The sequence below is a fragment of the Vanellus vanellus genome, assembly GCF_965231255.1.
Source record: "Vanellus vanellus genome assembly, chromosome: 14".
Lineage (NCBI taxonomy): Eukaryota > Metazoa > Chordata > Aves > Charadriiformes > Charadriidae > Vanellus > Vanellus vanellus.
Window position 1 is genome coordinate 17,604,992 of NC_138919.1, and position 27,385 is coordinate 17,632,376.

A 27,385-nucleotide genomic window follows, 5' to 3' on the forward strand; every position below is an offset into this window, starting at 1 on the left:
ACAGCTCAGCTTTCAGGGCTCCAGCGCTGCAAGTTTCCAACTTGCAAGAGCGCAAGCATCCTTTCTGAGGGGAGGGGAAAAAAACCACCAACTTTGAACATAAACAACAACCAGCATTTCTTTTGATCGGTCCCTTGGTAGTCTGATTAATTTTGAGTGCAGATGTTTATGCTTTCCTTCGCAGAATACACCCCGTACTCGGGAGCAGGCTCACCCTGCCGTATTTCCTCCTTGCCACACCGTTCCTGTTACGGTTGTGCAGCAACATATGCTATGGCCTTATTACAAGGGATTCCTATAAATGGCATAAAGGATTAATAATGTATTTATAACACAACTTTGTTTTAGTATAAAGTGATCTATAAATTTGTAATAAATGTTTTATAATGTTTTTGTAGCCTGTTATAAATGATAAATGGGAGACTATAGATGCCACATCAAATATTCATGCTGCATTGTGTGCATTATTATGCCGTTACTGTTCAGGAAACCATTAATAATAAAGTGAATGGAGATGTAAAAGTTGCTGACATGCCCAGCAAGCCATTTATAATGAAATGTATAATCCTTACCATAAAGTAAATACATTGGCCAGTGATTGTTGATGAAATGGAAACACACTGAATTATTTGTGAGGTATTTATATATTAATGTATATTATCCATATCATGTCATAGAAATGCCATTAATATATTATATTATATGTATTATTAATTATTTTTACCTAATTTATAGGCAGCTTTTAAAGCGTTACCTTGTCTCTTCGGCAGCGGTGTCAGCCGCACGAGACCTGGTGAGTTATTTTACGTGATGTGCGTGTGGCGGGGCGGCCGGGGGGAACGGCAACCGCGCTGCTGGCCCTGGCTATGGCCAGCCCCGCCGTGGCCAGCCCCGCAGCAGGCGGCCGCCTTGCCGGCTCCCTCATCCAGCCATCCTGCTCTTCCCCCCTCAGCGGGGACAGGGCTGACGGGGATGGCGGATGGCTGCCGGTGACGGTCGATGGCAGCTGGGGATGGTGGATGGTAGATGGGGATGGGGGATGGCGGCTGGTGACCGTCCATGGTTGCCAGGTATGGTTGGCGACCACTGATGCCTCATGGCCGCCCCAGACGCTGTGCCCATGGCCGGCCTCCCTCCTTCCCTGGCCAGGCTGAGGCCTCTGGGCGGCCATGCTTCATCCTCCCTCCTCCTCCTCACACCTCCCCTGTGCGGCTGCTCCTTCAGGAGGGAAACCTGATACTTAGTTTTCTTTCGTGCGTGGGTGCGAAGGAAATCTCCCTTGTCCCGGCGGCGCAGGCCCAAGGGGTGGGGCGCCATGTCGCGACAGGGCCCCGCCGGGAGGGCCGCGGGTGCTGCCCACCCCCGTCCCTGTGGAGAAGCCGCCCCCCGCCCCCCCGCTCTCCCCCGGGCCCCACACGACGCCCCGCAGCAGCCGCCCACGCAGGTCCGCCCGTCGTGTCCCCTACACACGCTGTTGCGGGGGGACGGGGGGGGTGGACGGGACATTTTCTGTCACGTCTCCCCTCCTCCGCCCGGCGCGGCCCCGGGGCGAGGCGCAGGGAGGCCCTGAGGGGCCGCTGCCGCCCGCCCCTCGCCCGCCCCTTTCCCCGCCTCCTCCCCGCCGCCGCCGGTCGCCACACGCCGGCAGCCTCCGGCCGGGCTGGGCACGGCGAGGGGTTCCCTCCTGCCCCGCTGCCTACCCCCCGCACCTCCCCGGCCCGCCGAGGCCATGGCGGCCATCCAGAACCTGCAGCTGTGGTGCAAGCAGCAGTGCGAGGGCTACCGCGATGTCAGCATCACCAACATGACCACCTCCTTCCGCGACGGCCTCGCCTTCTGCGCCATCCTCCACCGCCACCGGCCCGACCTCATGTGAGTACCCTCATTGGGCGTCGAGGCCAACTCCGGGCCGGGACCCTCCGCCCGCAGCCGAGGGTCCTCTTAGGGCTGCGGTCAGCCCGCCATTGAGCAGCGGTGCCCCGGGCCCTGCGTCCACCATGGGCACTCGCCTTCTCCGCGGACGCAGCCCCGGCAGAAATCCCAGCTCCTCCTTGGGAGATGCTGTGGGCCAGCGGCCGGCACCAGGAGCTCTGCCGGCACCCACGCCGAAAGCCTCCAAGCGAAGAGCTCCCCTCTTGCTGCCTACATGTTGGGGTATTTTTCCCCCCACTATGTTTTTCCTTTCTTCCCTCTGTGGCTGAAGCAGAAATAGTTTAAATGCGCCTTTTCCATTGTAAGACAAGTTCAGGCACCAATTTTGGGGAAGCATTTCCTTCTTCGCCGTTTGTGTTTGCTTAGGCTGGGCTTTCCTCGCTCAGCCATTTACGAGTCGGGAGGTGAGGGCTATTTAAACAAAATGCAATAGCAAGGCAGGGCCTGGCAGCCGCTGGATTCCTGCACATCACTCATTTTATCCATCCAGAGCTCTGCCTGTGGGAGGCAAAGTGTTTCCCAGCACCTTACTGGTGCCATTGCTTGTGCCCTCTGGGTTTTGACCTGTCCCTGCCCAAATGTTAACGTCTGAGAAGGTGAATCGCCGAAGGGAGATGTAGGTCCTGCTTCCTAATTGTTTTTGTTTTTTTTTTTTTCCACTTCTGGGCTTGTTGGACTGTGAGGTGGGGGTGTTGAGGGGGGAGGTCAAGGCAAGGGAGCAGTGCAAAGATTGCTCAGGAATATCAGTTTAAGTGTTAGGTCTCTCCCAGTCAGATGTGTCCAGCTGGTGGAGGACTGGGTTGGGTTTTCTGTACTGCAGTTTTCCTCCTGTTCCTTGAATCCTGCCGTTCTCCTCATGCTCCCAGGACCACCTGCTGCTTGGGTTTGTGTGCAGAGATCTCTCTTGCAGGTGTCTTGCTTCTGGTGGAAGCCCAAGGAGAAGATCTCGTCCTGCTCTCTCTCCTCTGTTGTCTTGAAGCTTGGAAGAGGCAGGAGTGGGCTGGGCAGTGGGAGGTTGGTGCAGGAACTTCAGGCATGCTTTCTCTGTAGTCCCCAGTGCTTGGGCAGTCCCCATGGTGTTGCTGCATATGGCTTCCTGACATGCCGGTTCCCACATGACTCCAGATATTTCCTTTCCTTCCTTTGATTCACACTCCCAAAAATACAAAATACCAGGGCAGAAAGGTTGGTGTGACCAGGAGGTGCTCGCAGAGGGACTGTGACTGCTTCCTGGCTGACTCTGCAGCTGGCCCATCCGGAGGATGGGTATAAACAGGGGCTCAGTGACTTGAGAGCTGGAATAATCCTGTTGACCAGTTGAGTGGGCTGTTTATAATACTTGAACTGTGCATCAAGGGTTGTGGATAGACGTATCCTGTGCAAACACTCCTGTGCTGAAGAGGGAGTATGTTCCTTGTGGCATCTCTCTGTTCCCATTCATTTTCTTTTACGACAGAAATTCTGCCTGACTTTATTCAGGACCTTAGAGAAGCTCTTTCTGACTTTGACCCACTCAGCAAAGACTGCCTGAAGGTTAAAGTAAGAGAAGCTTTTATCAGTGACCTCCCTCATTGGTGTCAGTGGTGTAGTGCAGGAAAGCACCAGGTGTATCCTTGGCTGGCCAAAGTCCTGCTGGAAGGAAATTATGCTTTCAAGTGGTTGGCGGCCGGGGCTGCTGGGTGTCGTGTGTCAGATCCTGGCGCTGAATACTTGTGCAAATTCTCTGTGAATCTGTAAAAGCTTCTGTGAGTGTTGGCGGTGCAGGAGCCACCGGCAGAGAAGTGCGACTGGATGCACGTGTGGCTGTGACTCCTGCTTCCCAGGGGCTTGAAGTGGTTTATCCTGAGCTCCTTCCCTTGCTTCTAGCAAAGATCCTAGCTGAAGATTAAAAGCATCAGACGAAAAAAAACAACAAAAAACCCTAGAAAAGGATAATTGGTGTTTGAAGCATTCAGGGTGTTTGCATCAGCTCTGCTATATAAATCACTTGCAGAACATGATTCAGTCACGGCATCAGAGTTTTGCAATAGTGTGTTTTCCGTCTTGGTTTACACAAATGACATTCTTGGGCTGAGGAGGGCAGGGGATTTTTCCTTGCAGGAGCCTGAGAAATTCCCAGGAAAACTTCAAGCAATTACAAAACATGGTCATAATCATCGGCTTCTCTTGTGAGATATGTGGGTCGGAGGACAGGCTGGTGTGCGTCTCTCCCCCCTTCCTGTTTTTTTTCCGGAAAACGTATGGAAAATATGATAACTTCTCTCCAGCTTGGCTGATGTTGGTGTATATGTTATCGGTGAACAGGGCAGGCTGTGTAAAATTAGAAATGCATTTCCCACTCACTTCCCACTCACCTAAGGATGCTCTAGGGGAGTGGAGATACATGCTGAATTACCATGGAAATTCATCCCTCTTTAGTCGCAGTTGCAGAGTGCTTCATAGCCAGCCCCAGCCAGGCACGCGTGCTGCGTCAGGCGGGTCCCAGCCCGTTTTCTGGGGTGGTTGTGGAGCCCTGAGGCTCCTCTCATCAGAGGGACATGAAGCCTCACGGCAGTGTGGTGGGAGGCTGAGGTCTGCGGCTGCTGCGTGCAGTGGTGATGGCTGTGCAAGCTCCAGCCACGGTTTTAGTGGCCTTGGCTTGATAAGTGACTTAGAAGAAGCAAGGGGGCTGTGCATACTCGCTCAGCTATTAATGCCAGATGTTGAGGAAAGGTTTTGATTAAGCTCCTTCTCATTGTCCGGGATCTTGCTCTTTCCCAGACTGTGAACTAGTGTTTAGATCGGTGTTCTGGGAATTGACTGGTTGTGAAATCCTCTTGGCGGCTGAGCAGCAGCAGGCACCCGTTCCTCCAGCAGCATTTCCCGGGCTGCTGTCAGCTCAGCGGGGCAGGATGAGGCCGACAGTCGCCCGTACGAACAGGGAGGGCCAAAAGTCTGGGGTGAAGCAGATCTGCTGCCTGCTTGGCCTCTGTGGGGTTGTGGTTTGTGCGACAGGCGTAGGCGAGGATGGGTCTGGGGTCAGGGAGTCTCATCTTCTGTTGGTCAACCCCAGCGGCACACTGCAGCTCACCAGCGAGACCAGAGCAGTGTGGAGCAGGCGTTGCTGAGAGGAGAATGAGCCCATGGGGGACATCTTCTACCTGGGATTCCCACCCCTGTCCCCTCTCCCCAGGTTTGTCTGCTCCTCCAGAAAGAGCACAGCCGAAAGGTCCCGTTCCCAGTAGAGCACGCTGGATTTGAACCCGCTGTTCAAGGACTGCGAGCAGGCAAAAGGGTGCTTCACTTTTTTTCAGTGATCCTTTTGACTACGCATATCTTCTTGTATCTAATTAAAATAGTACAGCAGTGCTGAGAGGCAGAAGCTTTTTTGGGACCATCATGGCTCTGGGACTTTTCTTGCCCAGTCTGCTCCGAGGTAGTTTCCCAACTGAGTGCTTGTAGCAGTAGAGGTTCTTCCCAGGGAAGCACATGTGCTTGCAAAGGACTGTAACATGCTTTGTGAGTGTTGGGTCTGTGCAGCTGAAGCAGTGGGTGGTCACGGAGATTTGTGGGCATGAGAAATGCTCGGCCACTTTTTGCTAAGAGAAGGATTTTTTGGGGGAGTTAAAAACTTCGCTTCTATTCCTGTGCTAGTGAACTCCACTCTGATTTGTTTCCGACACTGGAGGCCCTCTCTTGGGTCAGATTTATATTTCTCACCTCTTCCAATTAATTCAGTTGCCTGTGTTTTTTCAGCGGAGAACTCCTGCTTCTCCATTTGTATTAGTTTTGCTTTCTTAGGGTTACATTGGTCCAGAGAGCTTTGATATTCCAAGATAAGAGATTCACCAGCAGGATCAATTTCCAAAGAAAATATTATATATAAGCAGTTCAGCTGACTAACCAGGGAAGGAGTGATGCTGAGAGGGCAGGAAGGTCTTGAAATGACCAAGTAACCTGGTTGGTTGTGCTCTCCTTTGGGGAACAGGAGGGGATTTCAGACACTCACCCTCAGAGATTTGGATTTTTAGGTCTCTTACATGCCACACAGTGTGAAGCTGCACACACACTACCATAGCAAACAGCTTTCAGCGTGGGAGCGAAAGGCACTGACCAACAATAAATAGGTAACTCCAATATGTTATGTCATAGGTGTCAGCACAACCGAGGAAGCTGGAGCTTCTCTTTGCTCTTGCAGGTGTTTGCCTGTGTTCAGGATGTCTACAGGCTTTATTTGGGAGCAGAACCGGGAGTGAAGCAGAGCACTGTAATCATGTCCTTTGGCTGGCTCTTAAAAAAAGCTGATTTTCTTGCCTGACACAAAACAGGATGATTATAGCTATTGTTTCACTGAAACTTTTTTGGCTTGTGATTATTTTTGTTGCTCTTTTTAATCCATTGTCTCAGGGAAGGGAAATCTCTGGGCAGGAGCACTGCTTGAAGAAAAACCTCTGCAAATCGCTTTGATTTTGCACAGGAAAGAGTATATGATTTAGAGGGGGGATGTGCCTCGTCTTTATGTGCTTCTTGGGGGAGTTTGACCTTTGGGTCTTATCTGTTGCTCGTTCTCTCCTTATCCCACATAGCAATGCCGGATGCGGGAAGCAGGGAGGAGGCGTAGGCTGTGGCATGATGGACAAACCTGTTTGAAGGCAGCTCTCTTATAACGTAACGCTCCACTTTCTGTACTAAGCAGATAAAGGACCTGGCTTGCTCCTTGCCATTACAAGTCATGGAAAAAGTTTCCCTGCTGCGATGCAGATCATGTGTTTGTCTCATGAATAGGTCGCTGCGAGCCAGCTTTGCCCTGGCTTTGACACGGCTCCTCTCAGAGGTGAGGGACTGGCTAACAAGGGTAGGTCCACATCGGTTATAAAGGTGGTATGTACATAAATACAAAGTTGGTGCTGCAGCCTTTTCTGTTTATCAGGGAGAATTTCCTCTCTGGTATCAGCCTTTTGCTTAGCTCTGTGCCAGCAGGTACGAGGACTATAAAGAACTGGGTTATCAGAAAGGAATTGACCCTCCCTGCTTGCCTGGGCAGAAGGAAGCAGCGTTGGAGAGCGGGGCTGCCAGCCAACAGTCGGTTTTGTATTCCCAGTTTAGCAAGTGACAGTCGGTTTAAAACAAAGCTGATGGTGGCTGTTTCCTAAGTGAGGGACACGCTCTGCTATGGGTGAGAAAGCACGCTGTGTTGTGGCTCTGCTTCTCATAGCACAAACTCACTGTCCCCCGTGCTTTCTTACCTGTCCTGTCAGGTCCCAGTTCCTGAGTTCCCAGCACAGTGCAGAGAGAGGTGGCATCTGGGTTGGACCAGATGGGGTGAGAGCAAATCTGGGGAGAGGGGAAGAGGGAGGTGATGTCCGGGCCCAGCAGAAAGGAAGAAGGATTGCTGATTTTGGCTTGTAACTGCAAACAGTAATTGTCTCTTCCTTTTCAGTTATTGGTTATGACTACAAATCAAAGGTGACAGCCCGAGGGAAAGGAGAATAAGATTTCTTGGTGTTATCAGCTGCAGTATTGTCTGGTGGGCAGAGGTATTTCCCAAGCAGATTCCTGGTGCTGGTTTTGTGGAGCTGTGCCAGAGGAGAAAAGAGGATTTGAAACCAGGACTTGTGTGCTGGTGGAACCAGCAGCTTCTGAGATCAGAGGATACGGGTGCATTGGAGAAGTGTGTGATACATGCAGCATCTGAGGGATACACACCTCCTTGGACCTGAGGTCTCTCTGCGTGGAGGCAGCTTGCAAGACAGGAGAAGAGCACGGATGTGACTGTTTGGAAAGTAATTCCAGGGAGAAGAGTGTTGCAAATCTGGCTGGCAGGCATCGGTGTTTCTTTTTGAGGTGGGAGAGGAGCAAGGCTTCTTTTGGGGGGAAAAATCCACCCCATGAGTTAGAGGTTGCTCCTGGCTGTCTCAGCAAAACCCCTGAATCTGCATGGGATGTTTTGGCATCAGCACGTCCTGTCTGCAGGAGGCTGCGGGAGTCAGCCCTGCGAGGCTGGATGTGCCAAAAATGTGTTGTGCTGCCTGTGGGCAGATGGCTGTGCCTGCTGGGTCTCCTGCATGTCTCTGTCCTGGAAGGTGCAGCAGGTCTGTGACTGTCTCGGATGGGATCTGCCACGCTGTTCCCTCTGGAGCGACTCTGAGAAGGCAGGGTGGGAGGAGGTGCTCTGTCCCCCAAAACAGTGAGGCTCAGAGAGGTTCGGGAAGCTGGAGGTGAAGCAGCTTACTCTGCATCAGCCACCTGAGATTCTTCTCTTCTTTCTATATTTCAGAAACTTCAACTCCCTCAGTAAAGAAAACGTGTACGAGAACAACAAGTTGGTAAGTGACTTTTAATGTTTTATTTTTGGTCTAGTCTATGATCTTGCTTACAGGGTTTAGCAACAGAAACCCAGCAGATGCAGTGTGCTGAGCGTGCCGTATTCAAATCCTTTGCCTTATTCTGCGTGTGCCCAACCTTCTGATTTCAACGGCAATGCCCAGTGTGCTGGCTGCTTGAAAGCACCCTCGTACTGCTCACACTTCTTCGCTGAGTGCACAGCGATGCCTGTGTCCAGTGTGTCCTGTGGCAGCAGGAACTTGGACAGAGATGCTGGAAGTCAAGACATGGACACGTTGAGTATGTGATGCTCCTGAGGGATGGAGCAGGAACTGGGAGGTAGCTGATGTGAGAGGGGAAGCATAGGGAGTGTCTCCCCATTTCTGCTTGTTCCCAGCACAGAGAATGAAGGCTGTTGGAAGGTGGAGACATCTTAAAACCTCATCCTGCTTGGACACTTCACTCCAGGATGGGATTTGAGTTTCTCTTGTTCTCTCCATGAAGAAAGTAGAAGTTGGGCAGGCTAACCCCCTTCTGCACTGGATTCAAGCATGGGCTTAGCGCTCCAAGGAAGGATGTTTTCCTCCCTTTCTCACTCGCAAAGAGAGAGGCAGCAGATTAAAATGCCTTTTTTTTTTTTTTTCCCCCTTGGCATCGTTCCACACAGCTTCGTGGTTGCTTGGCAGGAGCTCGGGATGTGAATGAACCACGGCAGCTTACTCTTGTCTGGACTGGAGGACTGACATCCTCTGACGCAGTGAGCCGTCTGAGGTGGTCCTTGCCTTTGGGAGAGCTAAACTTAGCCCCCCATGTTCCTTAGCTTCTGCTCCCCTTCAGCCCCAGCCGCGTTCACAGCGCCTGTGACGGACCCCCCTCTCCCCAGGCTGGGGCTGCAGTATGTGAGCAGTTACTCACGCTCTCTGGGGTTCAGCCCTTAATGTTCCTCTCCTCTAGGTGAGATTCGGACCAAGTGGTTTTGCCCTTGAGGTTTGGCATTTGGCAGGCATTAGGGCCTCTTCCCCATGGACGGTCATCCCGGCCAGAGTGCTGTGAAGCCCTGAGTGTGGCTCCTTCCCCAGCCGGGCTGATGGTGTCTGCTGTGCTGGCGGCTTTGCTTGTTTCTGGGAAATGAGCTGTACAAGCCGCCTCCGCTGCTTTTATTAATGAAAAGCTGCTTTGTGCCTCTCATAAAAAGAGTTGCTCCCTTCCTTTGTTGCAGTCTGTGTTACCCCCCTCTCCTCCCTCCATTTCTTAGTTTCTTTTATGTCCTCTATTTTGCTCTCTCTTCCGTACTCCACCTGCTGTAGGATGACTTGTCTGTGTTGCCCTTTCACTGCCGGTGTCTTGCTGCCTTGGCTCTGCCATGAGTGGGGTTTACGCCTCTGTCTCCCTGTGGGCTCCTGGGCTAGCCTCCCCCCTCAAGCTGCTCTCCATACTAGTTCCTACACTTTCTTCCTCTGGCTGCCCTTGGGATACGAGTAGGTCTGATTTCTCCCAGCACTGTTGCTCAGCTATTGTTCAGACCCTCCTTGATGCCTCACTATTCAGTAGCTTCTTTTCAGGAGCTGTATTATTCAATGAAAAAAAAATCTTGTCCGAGCTGCAATTTGCCATATAAGGTCTTCTGCTGAGGAAGAATGTGCCACTTCTCAAGTGCCAAAAAAAACAACCCCAAACCCTAGGAAAATTTCAGTTGGTGGCATTTTTTTGCTAAGGATTTAAAAAATATTTAAAGAGGAGAAAGGTTTCTAGAGGCCTTGGATTCAGTTCTTTCAGTGCAAATGGATGGTGGCGTGGTGTAGCAGATACAGCAGTGGCCTTTGTCAGAGGAAAGCTGTTCCTGGGCAGCTCAGGTGTCTTGGAGCGTATCATTTTGCCTCCTCTATGCAGAGTGGGAGCAGGGACACTTACTTCTTTTGTAAAGCACTTGGAGCTGTACTGATGAAAAATGTTATGCAGAAATAACGTGTTGCTTCTATAAAGGCCAGCCTGGGCAGGCCTTTAAGGAGGAGAAGGAATAGAGGAGAAGAGTAACTGTTAGGTGGTGATCTCACTGGATCTCCAGGCAAGAGCAGTTCCCAGGAACACGAGGATGGTGTAGGCACAGGGGACACTACATCCTAATGCTGCTCTCTGCGTTGCTCACCTGGTTCTGGCCAAACCAGTTGTGTGCATTGAGCATCCTCCTCTTTGTGGTCCAGGCAGCCCCTCATGCTTGTTCTTTGCCTGTTGCACTGGTTTCACCTGTGGCACCATCTGGCAGGAGGTGGCACAGCCTGCGTTCCTGCTAGACTGCACACCGGGAATGTCCAGCAAGAAAAAAAACCTCCACTGGTCAGACCAGTTGTGCAGCCAGCGTGACGGGGAACACTCCAAGGAATATATTAAGTACCAGGCTACGAGACAGGCGAGTTCGGGGCTGGGCTGGCAGCTGGGATGACGCAGCCGGAGGTAACTGGCTGAAAGCGTGCTTAATGTCAGCTCAGTTACATTTTTACTGGGATACCCGATGGAAATAAATTGTAATTATCTTGCTAAAAAATAATGGCTGTTTGTTTCTTCTAAGCAGGAATAGTTGGCTTGTACACCAACACTGTTGTGTGTCTGTGCCAGAGGTCAGATGCGGAGGTTTTTAATATGTTCAAGACTTTCTTTAACCCTTTCACTGTGGGGTTCAGCAATAGACCTCCTTGTGCTGCCACTCCTACAAGTGCTGTTTTGCTTTGCTGTGTTGGCATTTCAAAGGGGGAGGGAAAGGATTTTTTCCTATAAACCAGAAAGGAAGAAGGCTGGAGAAAGTCCTTAGTAAAAGCCCTATGCTGAGTTGAGCAAGGGCAAAGTTGCTTTATGGACATTGCGGGATTTTTTTGTCCTCTAATAAAGGCTCTTGTTCAGAAGCAAAAGAAAACAACTTTTCCCTCCTTTAACTGATTTTGATCCTGCAGTTCCAAAGCAGAAGGAACCACAAAGAAGAATATTTGCCCCAAATACGTGTTAGGCAGCATGGTAATGGTTAAGCTGCATTATTCCTCTCTTCCCTCTCTCTAGTCTGGGAGAGAGAGCTCCCTCCTGCAGCCTGAGATTTCCCCTTTTTCAGATGGGGAAGAGCAGGCAGTAGGCAGGAAGCGTTAACATTTGCACAGCTCTCGGAGATAGAAAGCTGCCTGCAAACACCTACCAGCGCACCGTTAATTGGGGAGCGCTGCAGGTTGGGCTGGAAGCCTTGGAAGCGAGTCTGCCAGCCTGGACTGACACATCCCCTTCTGCCAGGCCTCGCTCGCCGCAGCTGTGCATATCCAGATAGAGGCAGGCGCGAGGAAGAGCAGGGGAAGCCCAGGTGAGTTCTTGTGCAGTGAGCTACGGCCAGCTTGCCAGGCCAGATTTTTGGCTCCCTGCCTGAATTTCTCAACGCGGTGGCTGGAAGCCATGACTCTGTTGGTTCCTGTAACGGCCGTATGATGTAGGAGTTAAACTGGTGCAGCTGTTCCCCAGTAGAGTTATTATTTGAGTGGGGCTGTTTGCAGTGGAGTTTCTTACTTCTGATGAGGAGCAGCTCTGCTGCCTGGGCTGGACAAGACCCCTTTTTTGTTTTTTCCTTCCTTCTCTAGGCGTTTCGAGTGGCGGAGGAGGAGCTGGGGATCCCAGCCTTGCTGGATGCAGAGGATATGGTTGCTCTGAGGGTACCAGACAGGCTGAGCATCCTCACCTATGTTTCCCAGTATTATAACTACTTCCATGGACGGTCTCCTAGTAAGTACCATATTTCCTGGAGGGGTGGGAAGGATCAGGGATCAATTTTGTGCTTTCCCTTGCCTCCTAACAAGCTTTGAAAAGCAAAATAGACTGCACGGAGGCCTTTTGGTACTGGAACTATTTCAACGGAGGATCTGAACTCTTTACACGCTGGCCTACAGTATCACCAGTGCTTTTGGAAGGGCACAGGGCCGTGCCTTGTCTTTAAAACTAGTGCCTTAAAATTTAATATACAATCTAAAATTTCTTATGGTTCAGCCAGACAGGAGCAGTGAAGGTTGCCCTCTGTGGTCCCCACCTCAGCTTTCCTTTCTCGAGCACCTCCATCCCTGCTCCAGTCCTTGCCACACCAGAGGGCTGGTGAGAACACGGATTCTAACAAGGCTGAGCTTGTCTGTGAGGCTGTGCTAGTGCAACAGCATCCATGGTAGGGCTTGTACAGCACAGCAGTACTGATATAAGGAAGTAGAAGAAAATGACCCCCTTAACTGACATAATTGTGATAGCAATTCTTTCAAACATAAAACAGGCCACAGAGCTGCCAAGGCATTATATTCACGTACTGGAGAGTTTATCTGGGCTCACAGGAGCATTATTGTAGACTTGGTTTATATTTGGCTTTAAGCTCATACAAAATGAAATAATACGATAAACCAATTTCACAGGTTCCTCCAGAGAAAACTTTAGAAAGTGGGACATGAATGACTTAACTAGTTAAGGTGAATCTAGATGGAGACGACAGATATGAATTGAAAATGTCTTACATCTTGGAAAGAAACCACAGTTCAATCTGAGAGCTGCCTTTAATGTCTAAACTCTTCCCCCTTCTCCATCTCTTTACACATTTAAGCATGCTTTTTCTCTTCCTCCACAACCTCTTCCCTCCCCCCTCTTCATTTTTTATTTCTTGTTTTAAAACCGTGCTGACTGAAGTCAAACAAATTGCATCGTGTTTGTGCCAAGTGGTGGGAATCTGGGTCAGTTTGGGGTCTTTACCCCCTCCCCCCTGCATCTTGCCTACCCTGTCATCAAGCACAGCACATTTTTATACTCTCTAGTGTCCCACAAAACGCTCTGCTTGCATTCCTGTTGCTGGGTTGAATGTGCATGTCTGAAAATGAGCCCAGCCAGGAATGTGCCCTCTGACACCAAGCAGACTCCTAATACCATAGTCGTGCCCTTCGAATGCACTCCAGCAGGACCATGAAATAAGCAGGACGCTGAAGGCCAGAGAGGGCGAGCGGCCAATATTTTATTGAGGTCAGGTGTTTACAGAAGAGCAGAGCTGAAGCCACTCATCTTTGTGCTGGGCTTGGGGAACTAGATAAATGGCACAAGTGGGAAGTGAGGGGGCAGCCCGAGCCTAAACTGTTTGCTGGGTCGGCTGTCACAAGTCCACTGGTCACTGCAGTAAAGGAGCCCTGGCTGTTTGTTTGGATAGCTAGCTTTATTGAGAGAAAACTGCTGGGAACTGGCTTCCTCTCTGCTCCCTACACCCTGCCCAGGCTCCCTCTGTATTTACTGAGAAGGGTATAATCTCTTTTCAGACGGGCGGTCATTTAATTGGTTACTCTTAAAGTGAAGATGCGGCTCAAATATCCCACAAGGAACACAGAGATATCTCATTCTGAATAGGAAGCTGCACAAAAATAATATCCCTGTGAGACACATGAGGGGTCTTGTCTGCAAAAACTGTGCATGAAGCCTTATTTCCCAGGGAAGCCTCCCTGCACTTCTCATTCCATGCTTGATTGAAGTGTGTTTGGGATTCTCTTTTCTCCGCTTGTTGTGAATTTAGAGGGTTTCTCTTTCATCTGGAAAGAAGAGGATGGGGCGTTTGCAGGCTTTTTGAGGCAAGTCCTGTTCGTTTCTGCATCAGTGCCACCGTGGCACCTCCAAGTCTCTGTCATAGTATTACTCATTTGTAGTGGTCGTTTCTGCATTCGACAAGCCTGTTTGCTCCGTGAGAGTCCCAGCTGGGGTGTGGGGTGGACACCCACAGCAATGAAGGTTTGGGGTGTGTAGGAAGTCCGGAGCACAACGACTTGAATGAAACAAACCCTCCATGCTTCAGTTCCTTAGCTGTAATACCTAACAGCAGTGCCTGTTTCAGTGTTGATCAGTTCCAGCTAAACTGTGGGCCAGGTACAAACCCCAGGTCTTGTTCACCCCATTGAGGGTGTTTTGTATTTTTCCATTTTTTTTTCATTCCCCTCCATGGAATTCCCCGAGATGAAAAAAAAAATCAGCAGTTTCAGCTACCACATGATTCCAGCATGTGTTGGTAAAATTCACTTATCGCCTCTTGTCTCACTCCACTACAGAACTGCTCGTGAAGGAAGCTGTGTCCCCTTGTATCATTTGCATGTTATCCATCAGCCACCTCTGGATCTTTTTATTTTGTAAATGACTCCTAAGCTCATGGGTTTTCCTTATGTTACCTTAAAATCTTCCCTTTTTCCTTTCTTCCAGTTGGAGGCATGTCTGGAATCAAGCGTCCTTCCTCTGAGCCTCAGGAGCAGCCTCTTGGGAAGAAAGCTGTTTCAGAGCCTCCTAAGCCAGTGCCAGCAAAACTGCCTCCTGCCCATCCACCAGCCAGAGCTAAGCCAAAAGAAACTTCCCCAGTCGCCATGGTAAGAAATGTGTTTTGGGGTGCTCTTTAAACCTTAAATCTGTTCAGTGAGCTAGAGAGTATTTTGCTCATTCAAGGCTCCTAGTGGTAAGGACATAGTCTAAATTTTCTGCTTGCTATGGGAGATTTAATCCAGGGGTCTGGTTACTCCACAGATTCAGGTGGGTGTCACTGGAAAGCCATCAGTCAGATGGGATTTATCTAGTGGTGAAAAGGACATGGGTGTCTTAGGACATGGCTATGCTGTTCCTAGATCTTGGGAATGGAGATTTTTAACAAAAGGTATTATTTTTGCTAGAAAACATTGATTAAATTCTTGGGTGCAGTTTCAAAGCAGAACAGGGACAAAAACAGGGTGGAAGAAAGGAAGCTCCTTTCTCAAAAGGGTAAGGACCTTTCCTAGCTAATTTAAGTTGAAGACCTTTGCACTTCAGTTTCCCACAGATGGACAAAACACCCTGGTCGTCTGGCTTTGTAGGAACAAGTCCCCCTTACTCTGTCCTTCCGAGGGCTGTTCCACTTCGTATGAACATGGCTTAGTGGGAGCAGGGCTTTTCCGAATATCACTTCTCTGTCCTAGCCAACTGGCTGTGCGTGTCAAACTCTGGGAGATTTGTAGCTGTACGCGAGGTCACAGTGCTGCCTGCTCACCCGCTGCTTTTCCCCACAGAAGGGGATCCTGGCAGAGAGTGGGAACATCCCTAGCAGCAGCTGTGGGATCTGCGGGAACCACGTGCACCTGGTGCAGCGCTACTTGGTCGATGGGAAGCTCTATCACAGGAACTGCTTCAGGTACAGCTCTTCAAAGTTGGGGCACAGGCCTGTGAGTTGCAGAGGGGCAGCCTGTTTCCCTTGGGACTGGAGGGAGAGTGGTGTGAGGCACTCAAGGTGATGGAGGACATTTTTGTCAGAGTGGAGGCAGCCTGGGCCTGCCCTTGACCCGTGCATAGGGGAAACTCTTTGCACAGCTCTATTTTCATCCACACCTTTCCTACTTCAGGCCATGCTATCAGCAGCTCCTTTTTTGGTGCCTGAGGAATGTGCCCACAGGGTCTGCTCACTGCCAGTGTGGTACCTTTTCCCTCCCTGTGCTGACAGTGGAATTGTGCCTGCACTCTCAGCTGTGTGTCAATGGCCTCCCAGTGCTCTGGAGGATGTTTTCTGAGACTTTCTTATCCACAGGTGCAGGCAGTGTTGGAACGTGCTTCTTCCTGGAAGCTACAAAGCTGGGCCTGAGCCCGGTACGTTCATCTGTACCAGCCATCAGCAGCCAGACAATGTCCAGGTCTCTGGTCTCCGCAGCACAGGGAACAAACCTGAGAGCACCCCAGCCCCTACCGCTGCTAGGGCATTCCAGAAAACAGCAGAACCCAAGAAATTGGAGCAGGTGTTGAAGAAACCCAGCCAGGAAGGCCTTGCTAATTCAACCAAGCCATCTGTTTCGTCTTCTGGAAGCTCTGGCTTCAAAAGTGTAAATACTCCATGGTCCTCTTCACCTGTAAATAAACCAAATGACTGCAAAGGTACCTCGTTGGGAAATAAAACAGATCACCATGAAGGTACCGTCTCAGGGCCTCTTTTGACAACCTCCACAACAAAAACACAACAAGCCCGAGAAAATTTTTTTCGGTCATTGGAGTCCTCCAGCAATAAAACCTCTGACACCAAAAAACAAGTCCCTTCTTCTCCTGGCCCTGGTAAAACTGTCTCTGTCAGAACCACTACTGAGATCAGTCCAGTGAGTGCTGAAAAGGATCAGGCACGTAACCATATTACACAGGCTCTGGCTGGATCAATCACCTCTCCAAACAGGCCAGGAGGACTCAGTTCTACTGGCTCCTCAGCATCCAGCAGGCAAGTGTTCTTTCCCTCTTTACTCCCAAGATAATCCTTGGGGTAACTTGGAGAACTCACTGTATCTTTCTTCCCTTTTCCCTGCCTGCTTTTGTGGCTGAGATTTAAAGACATGTAGAGGGACTCATCCAAGTCTTTGGAAGAGGCCAGTAAAAAGGTCTGCCTTTTAAAAAGACTCACTAGATTGTTCTTTTTTGCAGTGGCAAGTTTTCTCCCAGCAGTTCTCAGTGGCAGAGTCCAGCTCTGAAAGCACAGTCCAGCAAAACAGGGTATACAGCACTAAAACAGGAGAAGATCACAGACCCTCTGCCTAAAAGCCAGGCTGCCAGCAAACCTGCTGACTCTCTGCGTAAGCCAGAGTCGAAAGTCATCAAAGGTGAGGGTGACTGGTTCACATACAGCTCTGCCTGGACATAGCATGCCAACTTTATGCCTTTCTTGTGGACGAGTACAATGCATGTGTCAGTGACTCTTATACTTTCTGTCTGTACCACCACGTAAGGGTTTTCTGCATTCTGGGGCTCAATACACCGCCCTCTGTAATTGCTCCCTCTAGTATGGCAAGCTTTTTTTTCTCAGAGGATCTCCAGGTATTTGAAGTTGTACTAGCTGTCATCAAACATTGGGATCATGGTGGATTTCAGAGGCTTTGGTAGACTTTCCCAGACCTTGCCAGAACTTCAGGATGATTTTGTGATTGCAGTTGGGGCTCACCCAGCCTCCTTGTCTGTTTTGAACCGAGCTTCCCCCACGATGACTGAGAAGTGGGCTGAGGGTGATGTTCTGGGTGGTACCCAGTGTCTCTACCACTTCCAGAGGGCCTATCTTTCTTTGGGCCAGAAGCAACATCTGTGGCTCACAGCAGTTTGCTGTGAGCTTGTGGTTTTTTTTTTTTTTTCCTCTGCCCCCCTTCCTGCCCTATCCTTTGGTCTCTGAGGTCTGAGCTGGTTGTGTTATATTGCTGTTGAACATGCCTGTTCCTTTACACCATGGCGGTGTTTCTGTAGTTGCCATAAGCATTTGACCTGAAAGGGGTAAAATGCCACCGTGGTTATTTGCTACCTACTGTATGTGAACCGGTCCATGTTAAACTTGTTGAACTGGTGCTGGTTTGCTACAATAACATCACAGTATCTACCCCAGTGCATGTCTTGTCTCCTAAGATCCTCCCGAGACACAAATCTGGCTTGTTTCTTTTTATTGGATCTGATATTATCTTGCTATGTCCCTTCCTTTAGGAAGCATGAATGTTGGTGAAGACAAGTCTGAGGGCCCAACAGAGTGGAGATCTCGGTTGAAGCCCGTGGCCATCAAGTGAGTGTCTTGGAGCTGGTGGGTCTCTGTGACAAGTGAATGGGCATGTCCATGTCTGCAGCTGTGTTTGTTGCTGCAGGTCTGTGTGCACATAGGAGGGAAGAGCTCCTGTGTTTTAATGCTTCTGTTTTCAACAATTTGACGGAAAAGGCAAAGGCTTTCATTTCTGGGGAGGGAAAGCGTATTTCAAATTGCTGGACTCTGATTAGAAAAGTGTGACTATCCCAGATGGACATCCAGCCCAGGATGTCGAGAGCTCTTCCTGTGGACCATTCTGCAAGAAGGATGGTTTCCTACCTTTGTCTTTCTTCTTTGCAGAGACCAAGGTGGCTCTAAGAAACCTACTGATAACTCCCAGGTGGGAACAGGGAGCCCAGCACACAAGGAGACAAAGCCAAGTCCATTAGTTGTCCCATCAGCAAAGCAGGACTCTGGTATGAAGGATATAAGCTTTGCCTTCATTTTGCTAGTCAGGCAGGGGACAGGCATGCTGCAAGGCACATGTAAGGAACACATTGGTGGAGACTGTGCCTTGCTTCCAGAGATTCTGGCTCTCTGCACCTGCTTTGACCCTGTGGTGCCTTTATTTGGAGAGCCACCCTTCCCCAAGGAGAGACTTTGTCTTCACAGGGTGCCCTTCTTGCCCTTCTGCAAGTCAGCTAGCAAGATCTCATTTACTCTCTCTTGCGTAAATGTTTAATGGTGAGAACTCTTGGTGGTGGTTCCCAACTGTTTATTCTTCTTTTCCACCCTTCTCTTGTACTCTGGCCTTGTAATCTCCCTGTCTCCTTTGGGCTTGTGCCCCTCACTGTCATCAAGCGAGGAGAACTAGGACTAGAAATGAAGGTGGCTAGTGGTGAGTCCCAGAGATGCTGGGTAAGAAAGGGATTTTTATGAGATACGAGGGTTGAAATTTCTTACCTAAAACTTGTCTGTGCTTCTTAATCCAGCTTCATCTGGTGGATTCATGAAGAAGAAGTTGATCCCCAGCTCAGATCTTATCAGGAGCTGCCAGAATTCAGAGCAAGGCTGGGAAGACCCTGGGAGCTCTGCCAAGAAAGAGGAAGAGGGCAACCAGTTGAAGAAAAGCACTACCACATGTAAGGTCTCTTTTGCTTGCTTAAAGGCACTCTCTCCTCTGCACTGTCAGGGGACAGAGTGAGTGGTCAGTATGGGAGATGTGTCCCTGAGTTTTCTGTGGCTAAGCCTGTGATTGTTGTCATTGGGGAAAAATCTGTGGCATTAATTTTTATCGGGCAGCTTGGCCTAAGCAGGAACCAGCCAGGCCAGAGAATTCAGTGGGAAGGGAAGAAATTAAAATAGCGATTTGTCAAGGTCACTGCCCTGTCATTCTTTAGACTCTAAGCTATGAAGAGGACCATCTCCTAATTCGGGGAACTGGGATCTAGTTGATGTCTCTGTTCCTCTCCAGTTGAGTGGCTTTGGGAAATGAGAGGAATGCAGATAACTGTCAGCCATAGACTCTAGCTGGCAGGACACACAGTAGCAGCAGCCAGGGCTGCAGCTTCTTGGACTTTCAAAGATGTTCTGACCAGTTTGTCCCTACGTTTAATACAGTTTTGCTCCTGTATGTTCAACCACAGCTTTACTGTGTACCTCTCCTCCTTTGCCCATCTGTCCTTGCTCCTACATATTTCACCACAATGTGAATCATAGAATCATTTAGGTTGGAAAAGACCTTTTAGGTCATTGAGTCCAACCGTAAACCTAGCACTGCCAAGTCCATCACTAAACAATGTCCCTCAGCACCACGTCTACCTGTCTTTTAAATACCTCCAGGGACGGTGATTCCACCACTGCCCTGGAAAGCATGTTCCAATGCTTGATAACCCTTCTGGTGAAAAAATTTTCCCTAATATCCAAACTAAACCTCCACTGGCACAACTTGAGGCCATTTCCTCTTGTCCCACGCCTTGAGAGAAGAGACGCCCCCCCCCCCCCCCCCTCCTTGCTACCCCCTCCTTTCAGGGATCTGTAGAGAGTGATAGGGTCTCCCTTCAGCCTCCTTTTCTCCAGGCTGAACACCCCCAGGGCCCTCAGCCGCTCCTCACAAGACTTGTGCTCCAGATGCCTCACCAGCTCCATTGCCCTTCTCTGGACATGCTCCAGCCCCTCAATGTCTGTCTTGTAGTGAGGGGCCCAAAACTGAACGTAGTACTCGAGGTGGTGCCTCACCAGTGCCGAGTACAGTGGGACAATCCTTCCCTAGTCCTGCTGGCCACACTATTCCTGCTCCAGGCCATGATGCTGTTGGCCTTCTTGGCCACCTGGGCACACTGCTGGCTCATACCCAGCCGGCTGTCCACCAACACCCCCAGGGCCTTCCCCGCCGGGCAGCTTTCCAGCCACTCTGCCCCGAGCCTGTAGTGCTGCATGGGGTTGGTGTGACGCAAGCGCAGGACACTTGGCCGTGTTCAACCTCACACCATTGGCCTCAACTCATCGATGCAGCCTGTCCAGATCCTTCTGTAGGGCCATCCTACTCTCCAGCAGATCAATGCTCCTGCCCAACTTGGCGTCATCTGCAAACTTACTGAGGGTGCACTCAATCCCCTTATCCAGGTCATTGATAAAGATATTAAAGAGAACTGGATCTAGTACCGAGCCCTGGGGAACACCACTTGTGACTGGCCACCAACTGGATTTAGCTCCGTTCACCACCACTCTCTGGGCCCGTCCATCCAGCCAGTTTTTTACCCAGTGAAGAGTACACACATCTAAGCCATGAGCAGCCAGTTTCTCCAGGAGAATGCTGTGGGAAACAGTGTCAAAGGCTTTACTAAAGTCCAAGTAAACAACATCCACAGCCTTTCCCTCATCCATTAAATGGGCCATCTTGTCACAGAAGGAGCTAAGTCCAGCAGAATCTTTCTTTAAACCCGTGCTGACTGGACCCGATCGCCTGGTTGCCCTGTAGGAGCTGCATGATGGCACTCAAGATGTTCTGCTCCATAAACTGCCCCAGCGCCGAGGTCAGACTGACAGGCCTGTAGTTCCCTGGATCCTCCTTCCAGGCCTTCTTGTAGACAGGTGTCACATTTGGTAACTTCCAGTCATTCAGGACCTCCCCAGTTAGCTGGGACTGCTGAGAAATGATGGAAAGTGGCTTGGTGAGCGCTTCTGCCAGCTCCCTCAGTACCCTTGGGTGGATCCCATCTGGCTCCATAGACCCGTGTGTGTATGTCTAAGTGCCATAGCAGGTCGCTCACCATTTCCCCTTGGATTATGGGGCTTTGTTCTGCTCCCTATCCCCATCTTCCAGCTCAGGGGGCTGAGTACCTGGGGAACAATTGGTCTTACTGTTAAAGACTGAGCCAAAGAAGGCATTAAGTACTTCAGCCTTTGTCACTATGTTTCTCCCCACTTTCAATAAAGGATGGAGATTCTCCATAGTCCTCCTTTTGTTGCTAATGTATGTATATAAACATTTTTTAATTGTCTTTTATGGCAGTAGCCAGATTAAGTTCTAGTTGGGCTAGAAATTTTCTGGAACTAACCTGATGTTTGCTTGGCTTGTTTGTTTGTTCTCCGCTTTCCTTACCCCATCTGGCTTTGTCTTACCTGATTGGACTGGAAGGTCCTCACAGCAGGGCTCAGCCCTGACTGATGTTTGTCTCAGAGCAAGCAGGATGGGTCCCAATGCGCCGGTGGCCTCATGCTTTAGTATTTGTTAGCTGATTCCAGCATTGTCCTTGGCCTGCACCTCTGACAGCTATGAAGCATTCAAACTCCAATCGTGTTGTCTATTTTAAAAGCTTAGCATGCCTCCGCTGCCATCATTTATTTTCCCATAACTTCCCATTTCCTTTTTCCTCAGACTCATCCACAAGGTTCAGCATTGCATCTTTCCCAGGAAGCAAGCTGTTAAGATAAAGGAGACTGACTTTATATCCGTCCTTCTAAAGTTTAATGATTGCGGTTGGGGAGTGCCCGCTATGGGAAACTTTCCCAGCAGTCTGCCCCCCCTTTTTCATGTCTGTGCAAATCTGCCACCTGAAAGGCTGTTCTCTTGCTGCTGTCACTTGGCAGCATGTGAATTAAGGACAGACTTTTTGCTCCTCTGTATAGGTTTTTACATCAGCACTCAGAGAGCCGCTGTGAACAGTTAGCTACCGTTCCTGCCCTTAATCCTGTGTGCATTGCATGGGCCTGTGGATGGTGAGCATTTCTGTAGATCGTTAGTTTTCTTTGGCGTAGGTAGTGTTTTCTGTTGAGAGAGGAGGCTCCAGGGTTCTCTTGCCAACTGTCCTATTTCCAGTTTGCAGGCAAGCAGCCAACCCATCTAGTATCTGTCAAGACAGAACTTGAGGATATCAGGGGATATTGGACCCTGAGCTGGTCAGGAGAGCATCTTTTTACTAGCTGTTCCTCTCCAGTGACCTTGGTCTTCTCACGAGCAGTGGTGCAGCTTTCTGCCTTGGTTGGAGATGCTGCAGAGATCAGCCAGAAGGAGCCCGGAGAGGCAGGTGTTGCTTGGGCAGCAGCAGGCTGCCCATGGCAGGCCAGGTCCTTCTTGGAGGAACCATTAGGAGAAGTGTAAGTTGCAGGTAGCGTAACAGGGCAACAAACCAGCAGCGTCCAGAGGGCAGAGTAACCGATGGAGGCCAGCAGTGCAGGGACAACACAGCTGATTGCCTGATTGCCATATCCAGCAACTTATTTTGCACTCTTCCTGGAAAAGGCAATAGAGCAAGGACTCGGCAAATGGAGAGCTGTCCTTGAGCTCTTCCTCGCATCAGCACCAGTTGCCAGAGACTCTCAGGGGGCTCCCCTAGTCTGTCTGTCCTGTTTTTCTCCTTGTGTGTGCTGAGCCTGCACCGCTGCTGCCTTTCTTACAGCCCTGCTCTTTTGATACTAGAGTTTTCCTTCCGATCACATCATCCACGTACGCCTCTGTTCTCTCTTTGTGGTAATTATCCAGCCCAGCCCCTCGGGTATCCGAATACCTCACACTCTTCTGTAGTTATCCTTGCAGCACAGTTGGGCAGAGGAAGCTGAGGCACAGTGGAGCAAACACACGTTGCTTAAGGATTGATTTTAATAGGTGTCCAGGGCCTAAATAATGCTGTGTAGTGGGGCCTAAGGGACTTCTCACCTAGGAAGTGTTTTGTGGAAGGAATTGAACCTTAGTTTCCTGAGGCTTATGCTGAGGTCCCCTAGACCATCTTTGTTTCATCAGTATTTACTGATACTTCTTTGTACAACAGCACTTAGAGGGGCATTTTGAAGTATATCCTTGTGTTTTCTGTGACAGTAACCCAATATTTCTGTTCTATCCTTTGGAAGCTTAATAAGGGGTGGCTTTTGCCACAATAAGTGTCTTTGAGTTTTAACAGGATAATGAATGAACGTGGAAGTCGATATTCTCGGGTGCAAGCTCCCAAGTCACACCTGGATTAGGTGACGGCCTATGCCCTGGGGATGCAAGCGGCACCCTGTGACCGGAGGGTACCTGCAGACACATCTCTTGCCTTAGCCGTGCTGATGCATGCGTGTCATCGGTGCCCTCTGTTGGGTGGCAGAGACCTCTTGTACTCTCTGGTGGTGTAGGTGCTGTCCCCCACCACAAAAATATTTAAAGTTTGTTGTGGTGTTTTTGTTGTTTTTTTTTTTATTCCCTTCTAGTTAAACCCTCCGTTCCAAAAAGCATCCAGAGCCCTGAAGCAGTGTCCCCAACCAAGGTATGGCTGGAAACCAGGTGTAAGGGGAACAGGCTGGGGTTGCTGGGTATCCTGCTGGAGTGCTTGCCCTGAAATATCCCAGTTTGTCTTATTGGGAGGGTTTATTTGAATTTCCAGGGAAAGGGTGAAAGGCTGTGGGTCAGAGACAAGATGGAGAGGCTGCTGGTTGCCTCCCATGCAAGAAGACAATAGAGGCTGAAATAAGAGTGCCAAACAAAATTCTGGTAATTATAGCCTTCCCCAACAAAGGAGGAGGAACGTCTGCGGATTGAAGAGTGTGGGTAGATGTTATCACTCACAGTGAATGTATCCAGTGCTGCACATTGCAGTGGCCACCGCTGTGTTGTGAGCAGCCAGCTCTGCATCTCTGCTGACTTGGCCCTTCCAGAACATGGCTCTGCAGTTGGGCTCCTTATGTCATTTCCCATCTCTGTTTGGGCTGTGACCTCAGCAGGGCAGTCTGAAGGCACTAAGCTGTGTTTGTTCCTATGTTTGTTTTTCTAGCTGCACCCAGACTACCTCCCCGAGGAGGAAATCCAGGAGAAGGTGCGTGACATCGAGAAGCAGCTGGATGAACTGGAATTGAAAGGAGTGGATCTGGAGAAGCAGCTGCGTGGTTGTGAGGGAGGTAAAGACGACCAGGGGCGAGCTCTGTTGTGGTGGGAAGGTGTCAGGCTCATGTCCTACCCCTGGGCATTATTGGCTCCATTTCTAGGAGCTCATGCTACGTGTTAGACACCAGGTTGCCAAAGATACCTGGTATAGCGAGATAAAGCCATGAGAATTTTGAACCCTCTCTGGCTGTTCCTAACCTCTTGTTCGAGCATGGTCTTGTGTTTATTTGGCTGAAGATCAGGGAGTTTGGGGAGTGGAAGGCTGCTATTGATCTGGCTTTTGGATCCTAAGCCAGACTGGCTGTCATGGCTGGCTCCAGTTTGGCAGGGCTCAGTGAGTTCATTTGGAATGGCCACATGGAAGATGAGCTGGCTGCTCTGTGGCAGGGTATCTGTGAGCATCTTCCTTCAACCTGCAGGGAGTGATCTGTGTCCTTTCCCTTGTACCCAGGAGTACCAAAGTTGAGCTGTTTTCACTTGAGGTTGCCTATGGCTCCTATAAGTTATCCCAGGCTCTCCCTCAAGTGATTGTGTGTTTAAGCCAGGGAGACTGAACTGGTGCAGCTTCTGAAGGAGTCTTGCCCTTTGTCTCCTTTGCAGACGAGTCTGAGGATGCCCTCATGGTGGATTGGTTCAAACTGATCCATGAGAAACAGGTGCTGCTCAGACAGGAATCAGAACTGATGTACAAGTAAGTAAAATTCACTCGTCTGCTTATGCACTTCACCTGTGAGCAGTAAGCAGGGATGAACAGGGAACGTAGCAGCCCAAAAAATAGTGTGCCAATTGGTAGGATAAGGGAGGGCTTGGGGACATCTCTGGGAGAATTGCCAGTGTCCTGAGGGTATTAGCTGATGGGCCCTTGAGCACTGATGAGCACCCAGGGTCTGTGATGAGTTTGTGGGGAGGGGAACCTTACAAATATGATGGAGAAAGATTTCCCTTGACCCACCCGTACCCAGGTGGTCAGCAATGCAGTGATGAAGCTTTAGCACAATATGAGAATGGCCCAGCCCTGAGGCACGGAGGGGCAGTAACTCATTGCTTCTGTGGTTCCTTCCAGGATGAAACAGCAGAAGCTGGAGGAGCAGCAGTGGAACATTGAGATGGAGCTGCGACACCTCATGAGCAAGCCAGGTAAGGACCAGCTGCACCGAGAGTCCTGCTGGCTCCTGGCTGTGTGGAGCACTCTGCTCTGCGTGCCAGCCCTGGGATGTCCTTCGGATCTGAATGACACTGCCAGGGATTGCAGTTTCACTGTGGGGTGTCTCCTGAGTGCACTGTCGAGCTGCCAGGTGCAGACTCCCTGTAACATCCAACCCACCTGCGCTTTCTGAGGGGATGTAAGATGTGCCCCTGAGCATGAGGATAATAAAATTTGGGTCTGTGAGAGGGACTTGGTGGAGCAGGGTGGAGGCAGGAGCCACTGTGGCGAGGTACTTACCTGTATCTGTGAGATGGGCTTCCCTTGTCTTGTGCAGAGGAACGGAAGACACCCAGGGAGAAGGAGCGAGAGAAGGAGCTGCTGGAGTCGTACCTGAACACAGTCAACGATCGGAATAATATTGTGGAGTGCCTGGATGAGGACAGACTCAGGTGAGGGCCCTCAGATGGTGGGAGGTGAGCCAACACGAGGGATGATTTCCTCTGCTGCCCAGGCTGTAGGGGTGGATGAATGGCTGTAATCCAGACTTCTGCTCCATGAGAGGTGGGTGGTGACCTGTCACCAACCATCTTGTCCTAAATGCTGCTGCCATTGCTTCCTTGGCAGCTGTTAGAAACTGAGATCAGGACTGCAGTTATGTTCAGTGCTCTCTCGAGCTAATGCTGCTCTGAGGACAAGGGCTGTGAAAATGAGGAAGGCTGGGGAAGAGAGGGAGAGGCTGGAGCTGGGAGGATGGAGGCAGCACGGGAGCTGCAGGAGGACTCTGGGAACATGAAGCCAAGAATGTGTTCATCTGCTGCAGCAAATAAAAGACGAACTGTAGCTGAGAGTTGGATCCCTCCCCAAGTTCAGAGGAAGACTGCTGTGTCAAGTAGCTGAATTTGTGCCTCCTGTTGCTGAGAGCAGCCTCTGTTTCTTGACCTCAGGGCACTGACTCCAGCTCGAGGATTCTAGTGATGCCCAGACTTTTGGCTCTGGCCTTGCCCAGGCCCAAGGAGACAGCAGCGTGCTTGTCTCTGATTGTGATGAGCACCTCTACAGCACCCCAGGCTACTTGGCATCTCAAGTTTTATTCAACTTCTCGGGTGTGGTGTTGTCTCACAACTCAGTGAACTGGGATGATTCATAGGCCAGCTAGGGGAAGGGCCTCCCTGCTGCAGGGCTGGACTGCCACACTCTGGAAATCCCTGTACAGGGATTGATTTCAAGAGAACCAGATGCAATTTGCTAATGTCTAGGACTCCTCTAACTGGTTGGGTTTCTTTCCTGCGCTCTTCTAAGGGTGTGCTATGGAGGTTGGTCATTTCCAACTGGGGGAATAACAGTAGTGTTTGTGTGGGTTTTGGTGTCTACCACTTTTTCATGAAACACAGCAAAGTTTTCTAATGCCATGCTGTTCCATTACAGAGAGCAAGAGGAGGACCAGATGTTGGCAGACATGATCCAGAGGTTGGGTAAGGGCCCTTTCTACTCTTATGGAGCAGCACTGGGTGGCACTGGGGCTGTGGGTCTCAACCTGCTGTGTCTGCTCTGTCTCCTGCAGATGGATCTCTCGAGAGCCAGGAACCAGACAAGAAGAAGAACAAGTTCCGCTTGTCCAAAATATGGAAGCAGAAAAATAAGAGTAAAGCTCAGGAGTGATGTTCCTTTGCCCAGCGGCCCAGAGAGGGTCATCAAAGGGATGTTCCTTCTTCACTGCTGCTTTCCTGGAGTCATGCAGGACTGTGATGAGGCTCCTCTGCTCCCTGACATTTAGACTGCAGGTTTGTGGACCAAATGGACGGTGTGAGTCCCCTCTGGCCTTGGTATGGGGCCCAAGGATGCCTTTCCCAGAAGATGGACTGTTTTCTTTTTTGGATCTAGCTCAGAGCTGACTTCAGCCTCATTGGCAGCTCAGGAGGGCAGAGCTCAATTTGCCTATCCACTGCTCCAGTGATTACCATCCTGAATGCAGGAGCATGGCACTGCATGTCACCCCATGGTGCCCCACTTATGTCAGCCAGGGCTGCACCAAGGACACTGTGCTGCTCTGCCAAATGGCCATTTTGCTTCCCTTCCTCCCTCCCTGCGTGTGCTGTGGCTCTTTGGCCAGGATCAGAGAGGCAGAGAAGGGAGG

The 27,385-nt window shown here is 50.3% G+C and overlaps 1 protein-coding gene across 1 annotated transcript; it reads left to right on the top strand.

Annotated features, from left to right (window-relative positions):
• Window positions 1-1,729: 1,729 nt before the first annotated feature.
• Window positions 1,730-27,025, top strand: MICALL2 (MICAL like 2; the record flags this gene model as incomplete). The annotated part of the gene is made up of 17 exons (XM_082490692.1): window positions 1,730-1,872; window positions 8,189-8,237; window positions 11,844-11,985; window positions 14,461-14,621; window positions 15,291-15,412; window positions 15,803-16,474; window positions 16,675-16,850; window positions 17,713-17,788; window positions 18,107-18,231; window positions 18,739-18,888; window positions 23,435-23,490; window positions 23,995-24,118; window positions 24,705-24,795; window positions 25,168-25,241; window positions 25,586-25,700; window positions 26,677-26,723; window positions 26,813-27,025. The coding sequence occupies 17 exons, from the start codon at window positions 1,730-1,732 to the stop codon at window positions 26,908-26,910; spliced, it is 2,421 nt and encodes an 806-aa protein (XP_082346818.1). The 3' UTR covers window positions 26,911-27,025.
• Window positions 27,026-27,385: the final 360 nt, after the last annotated feature.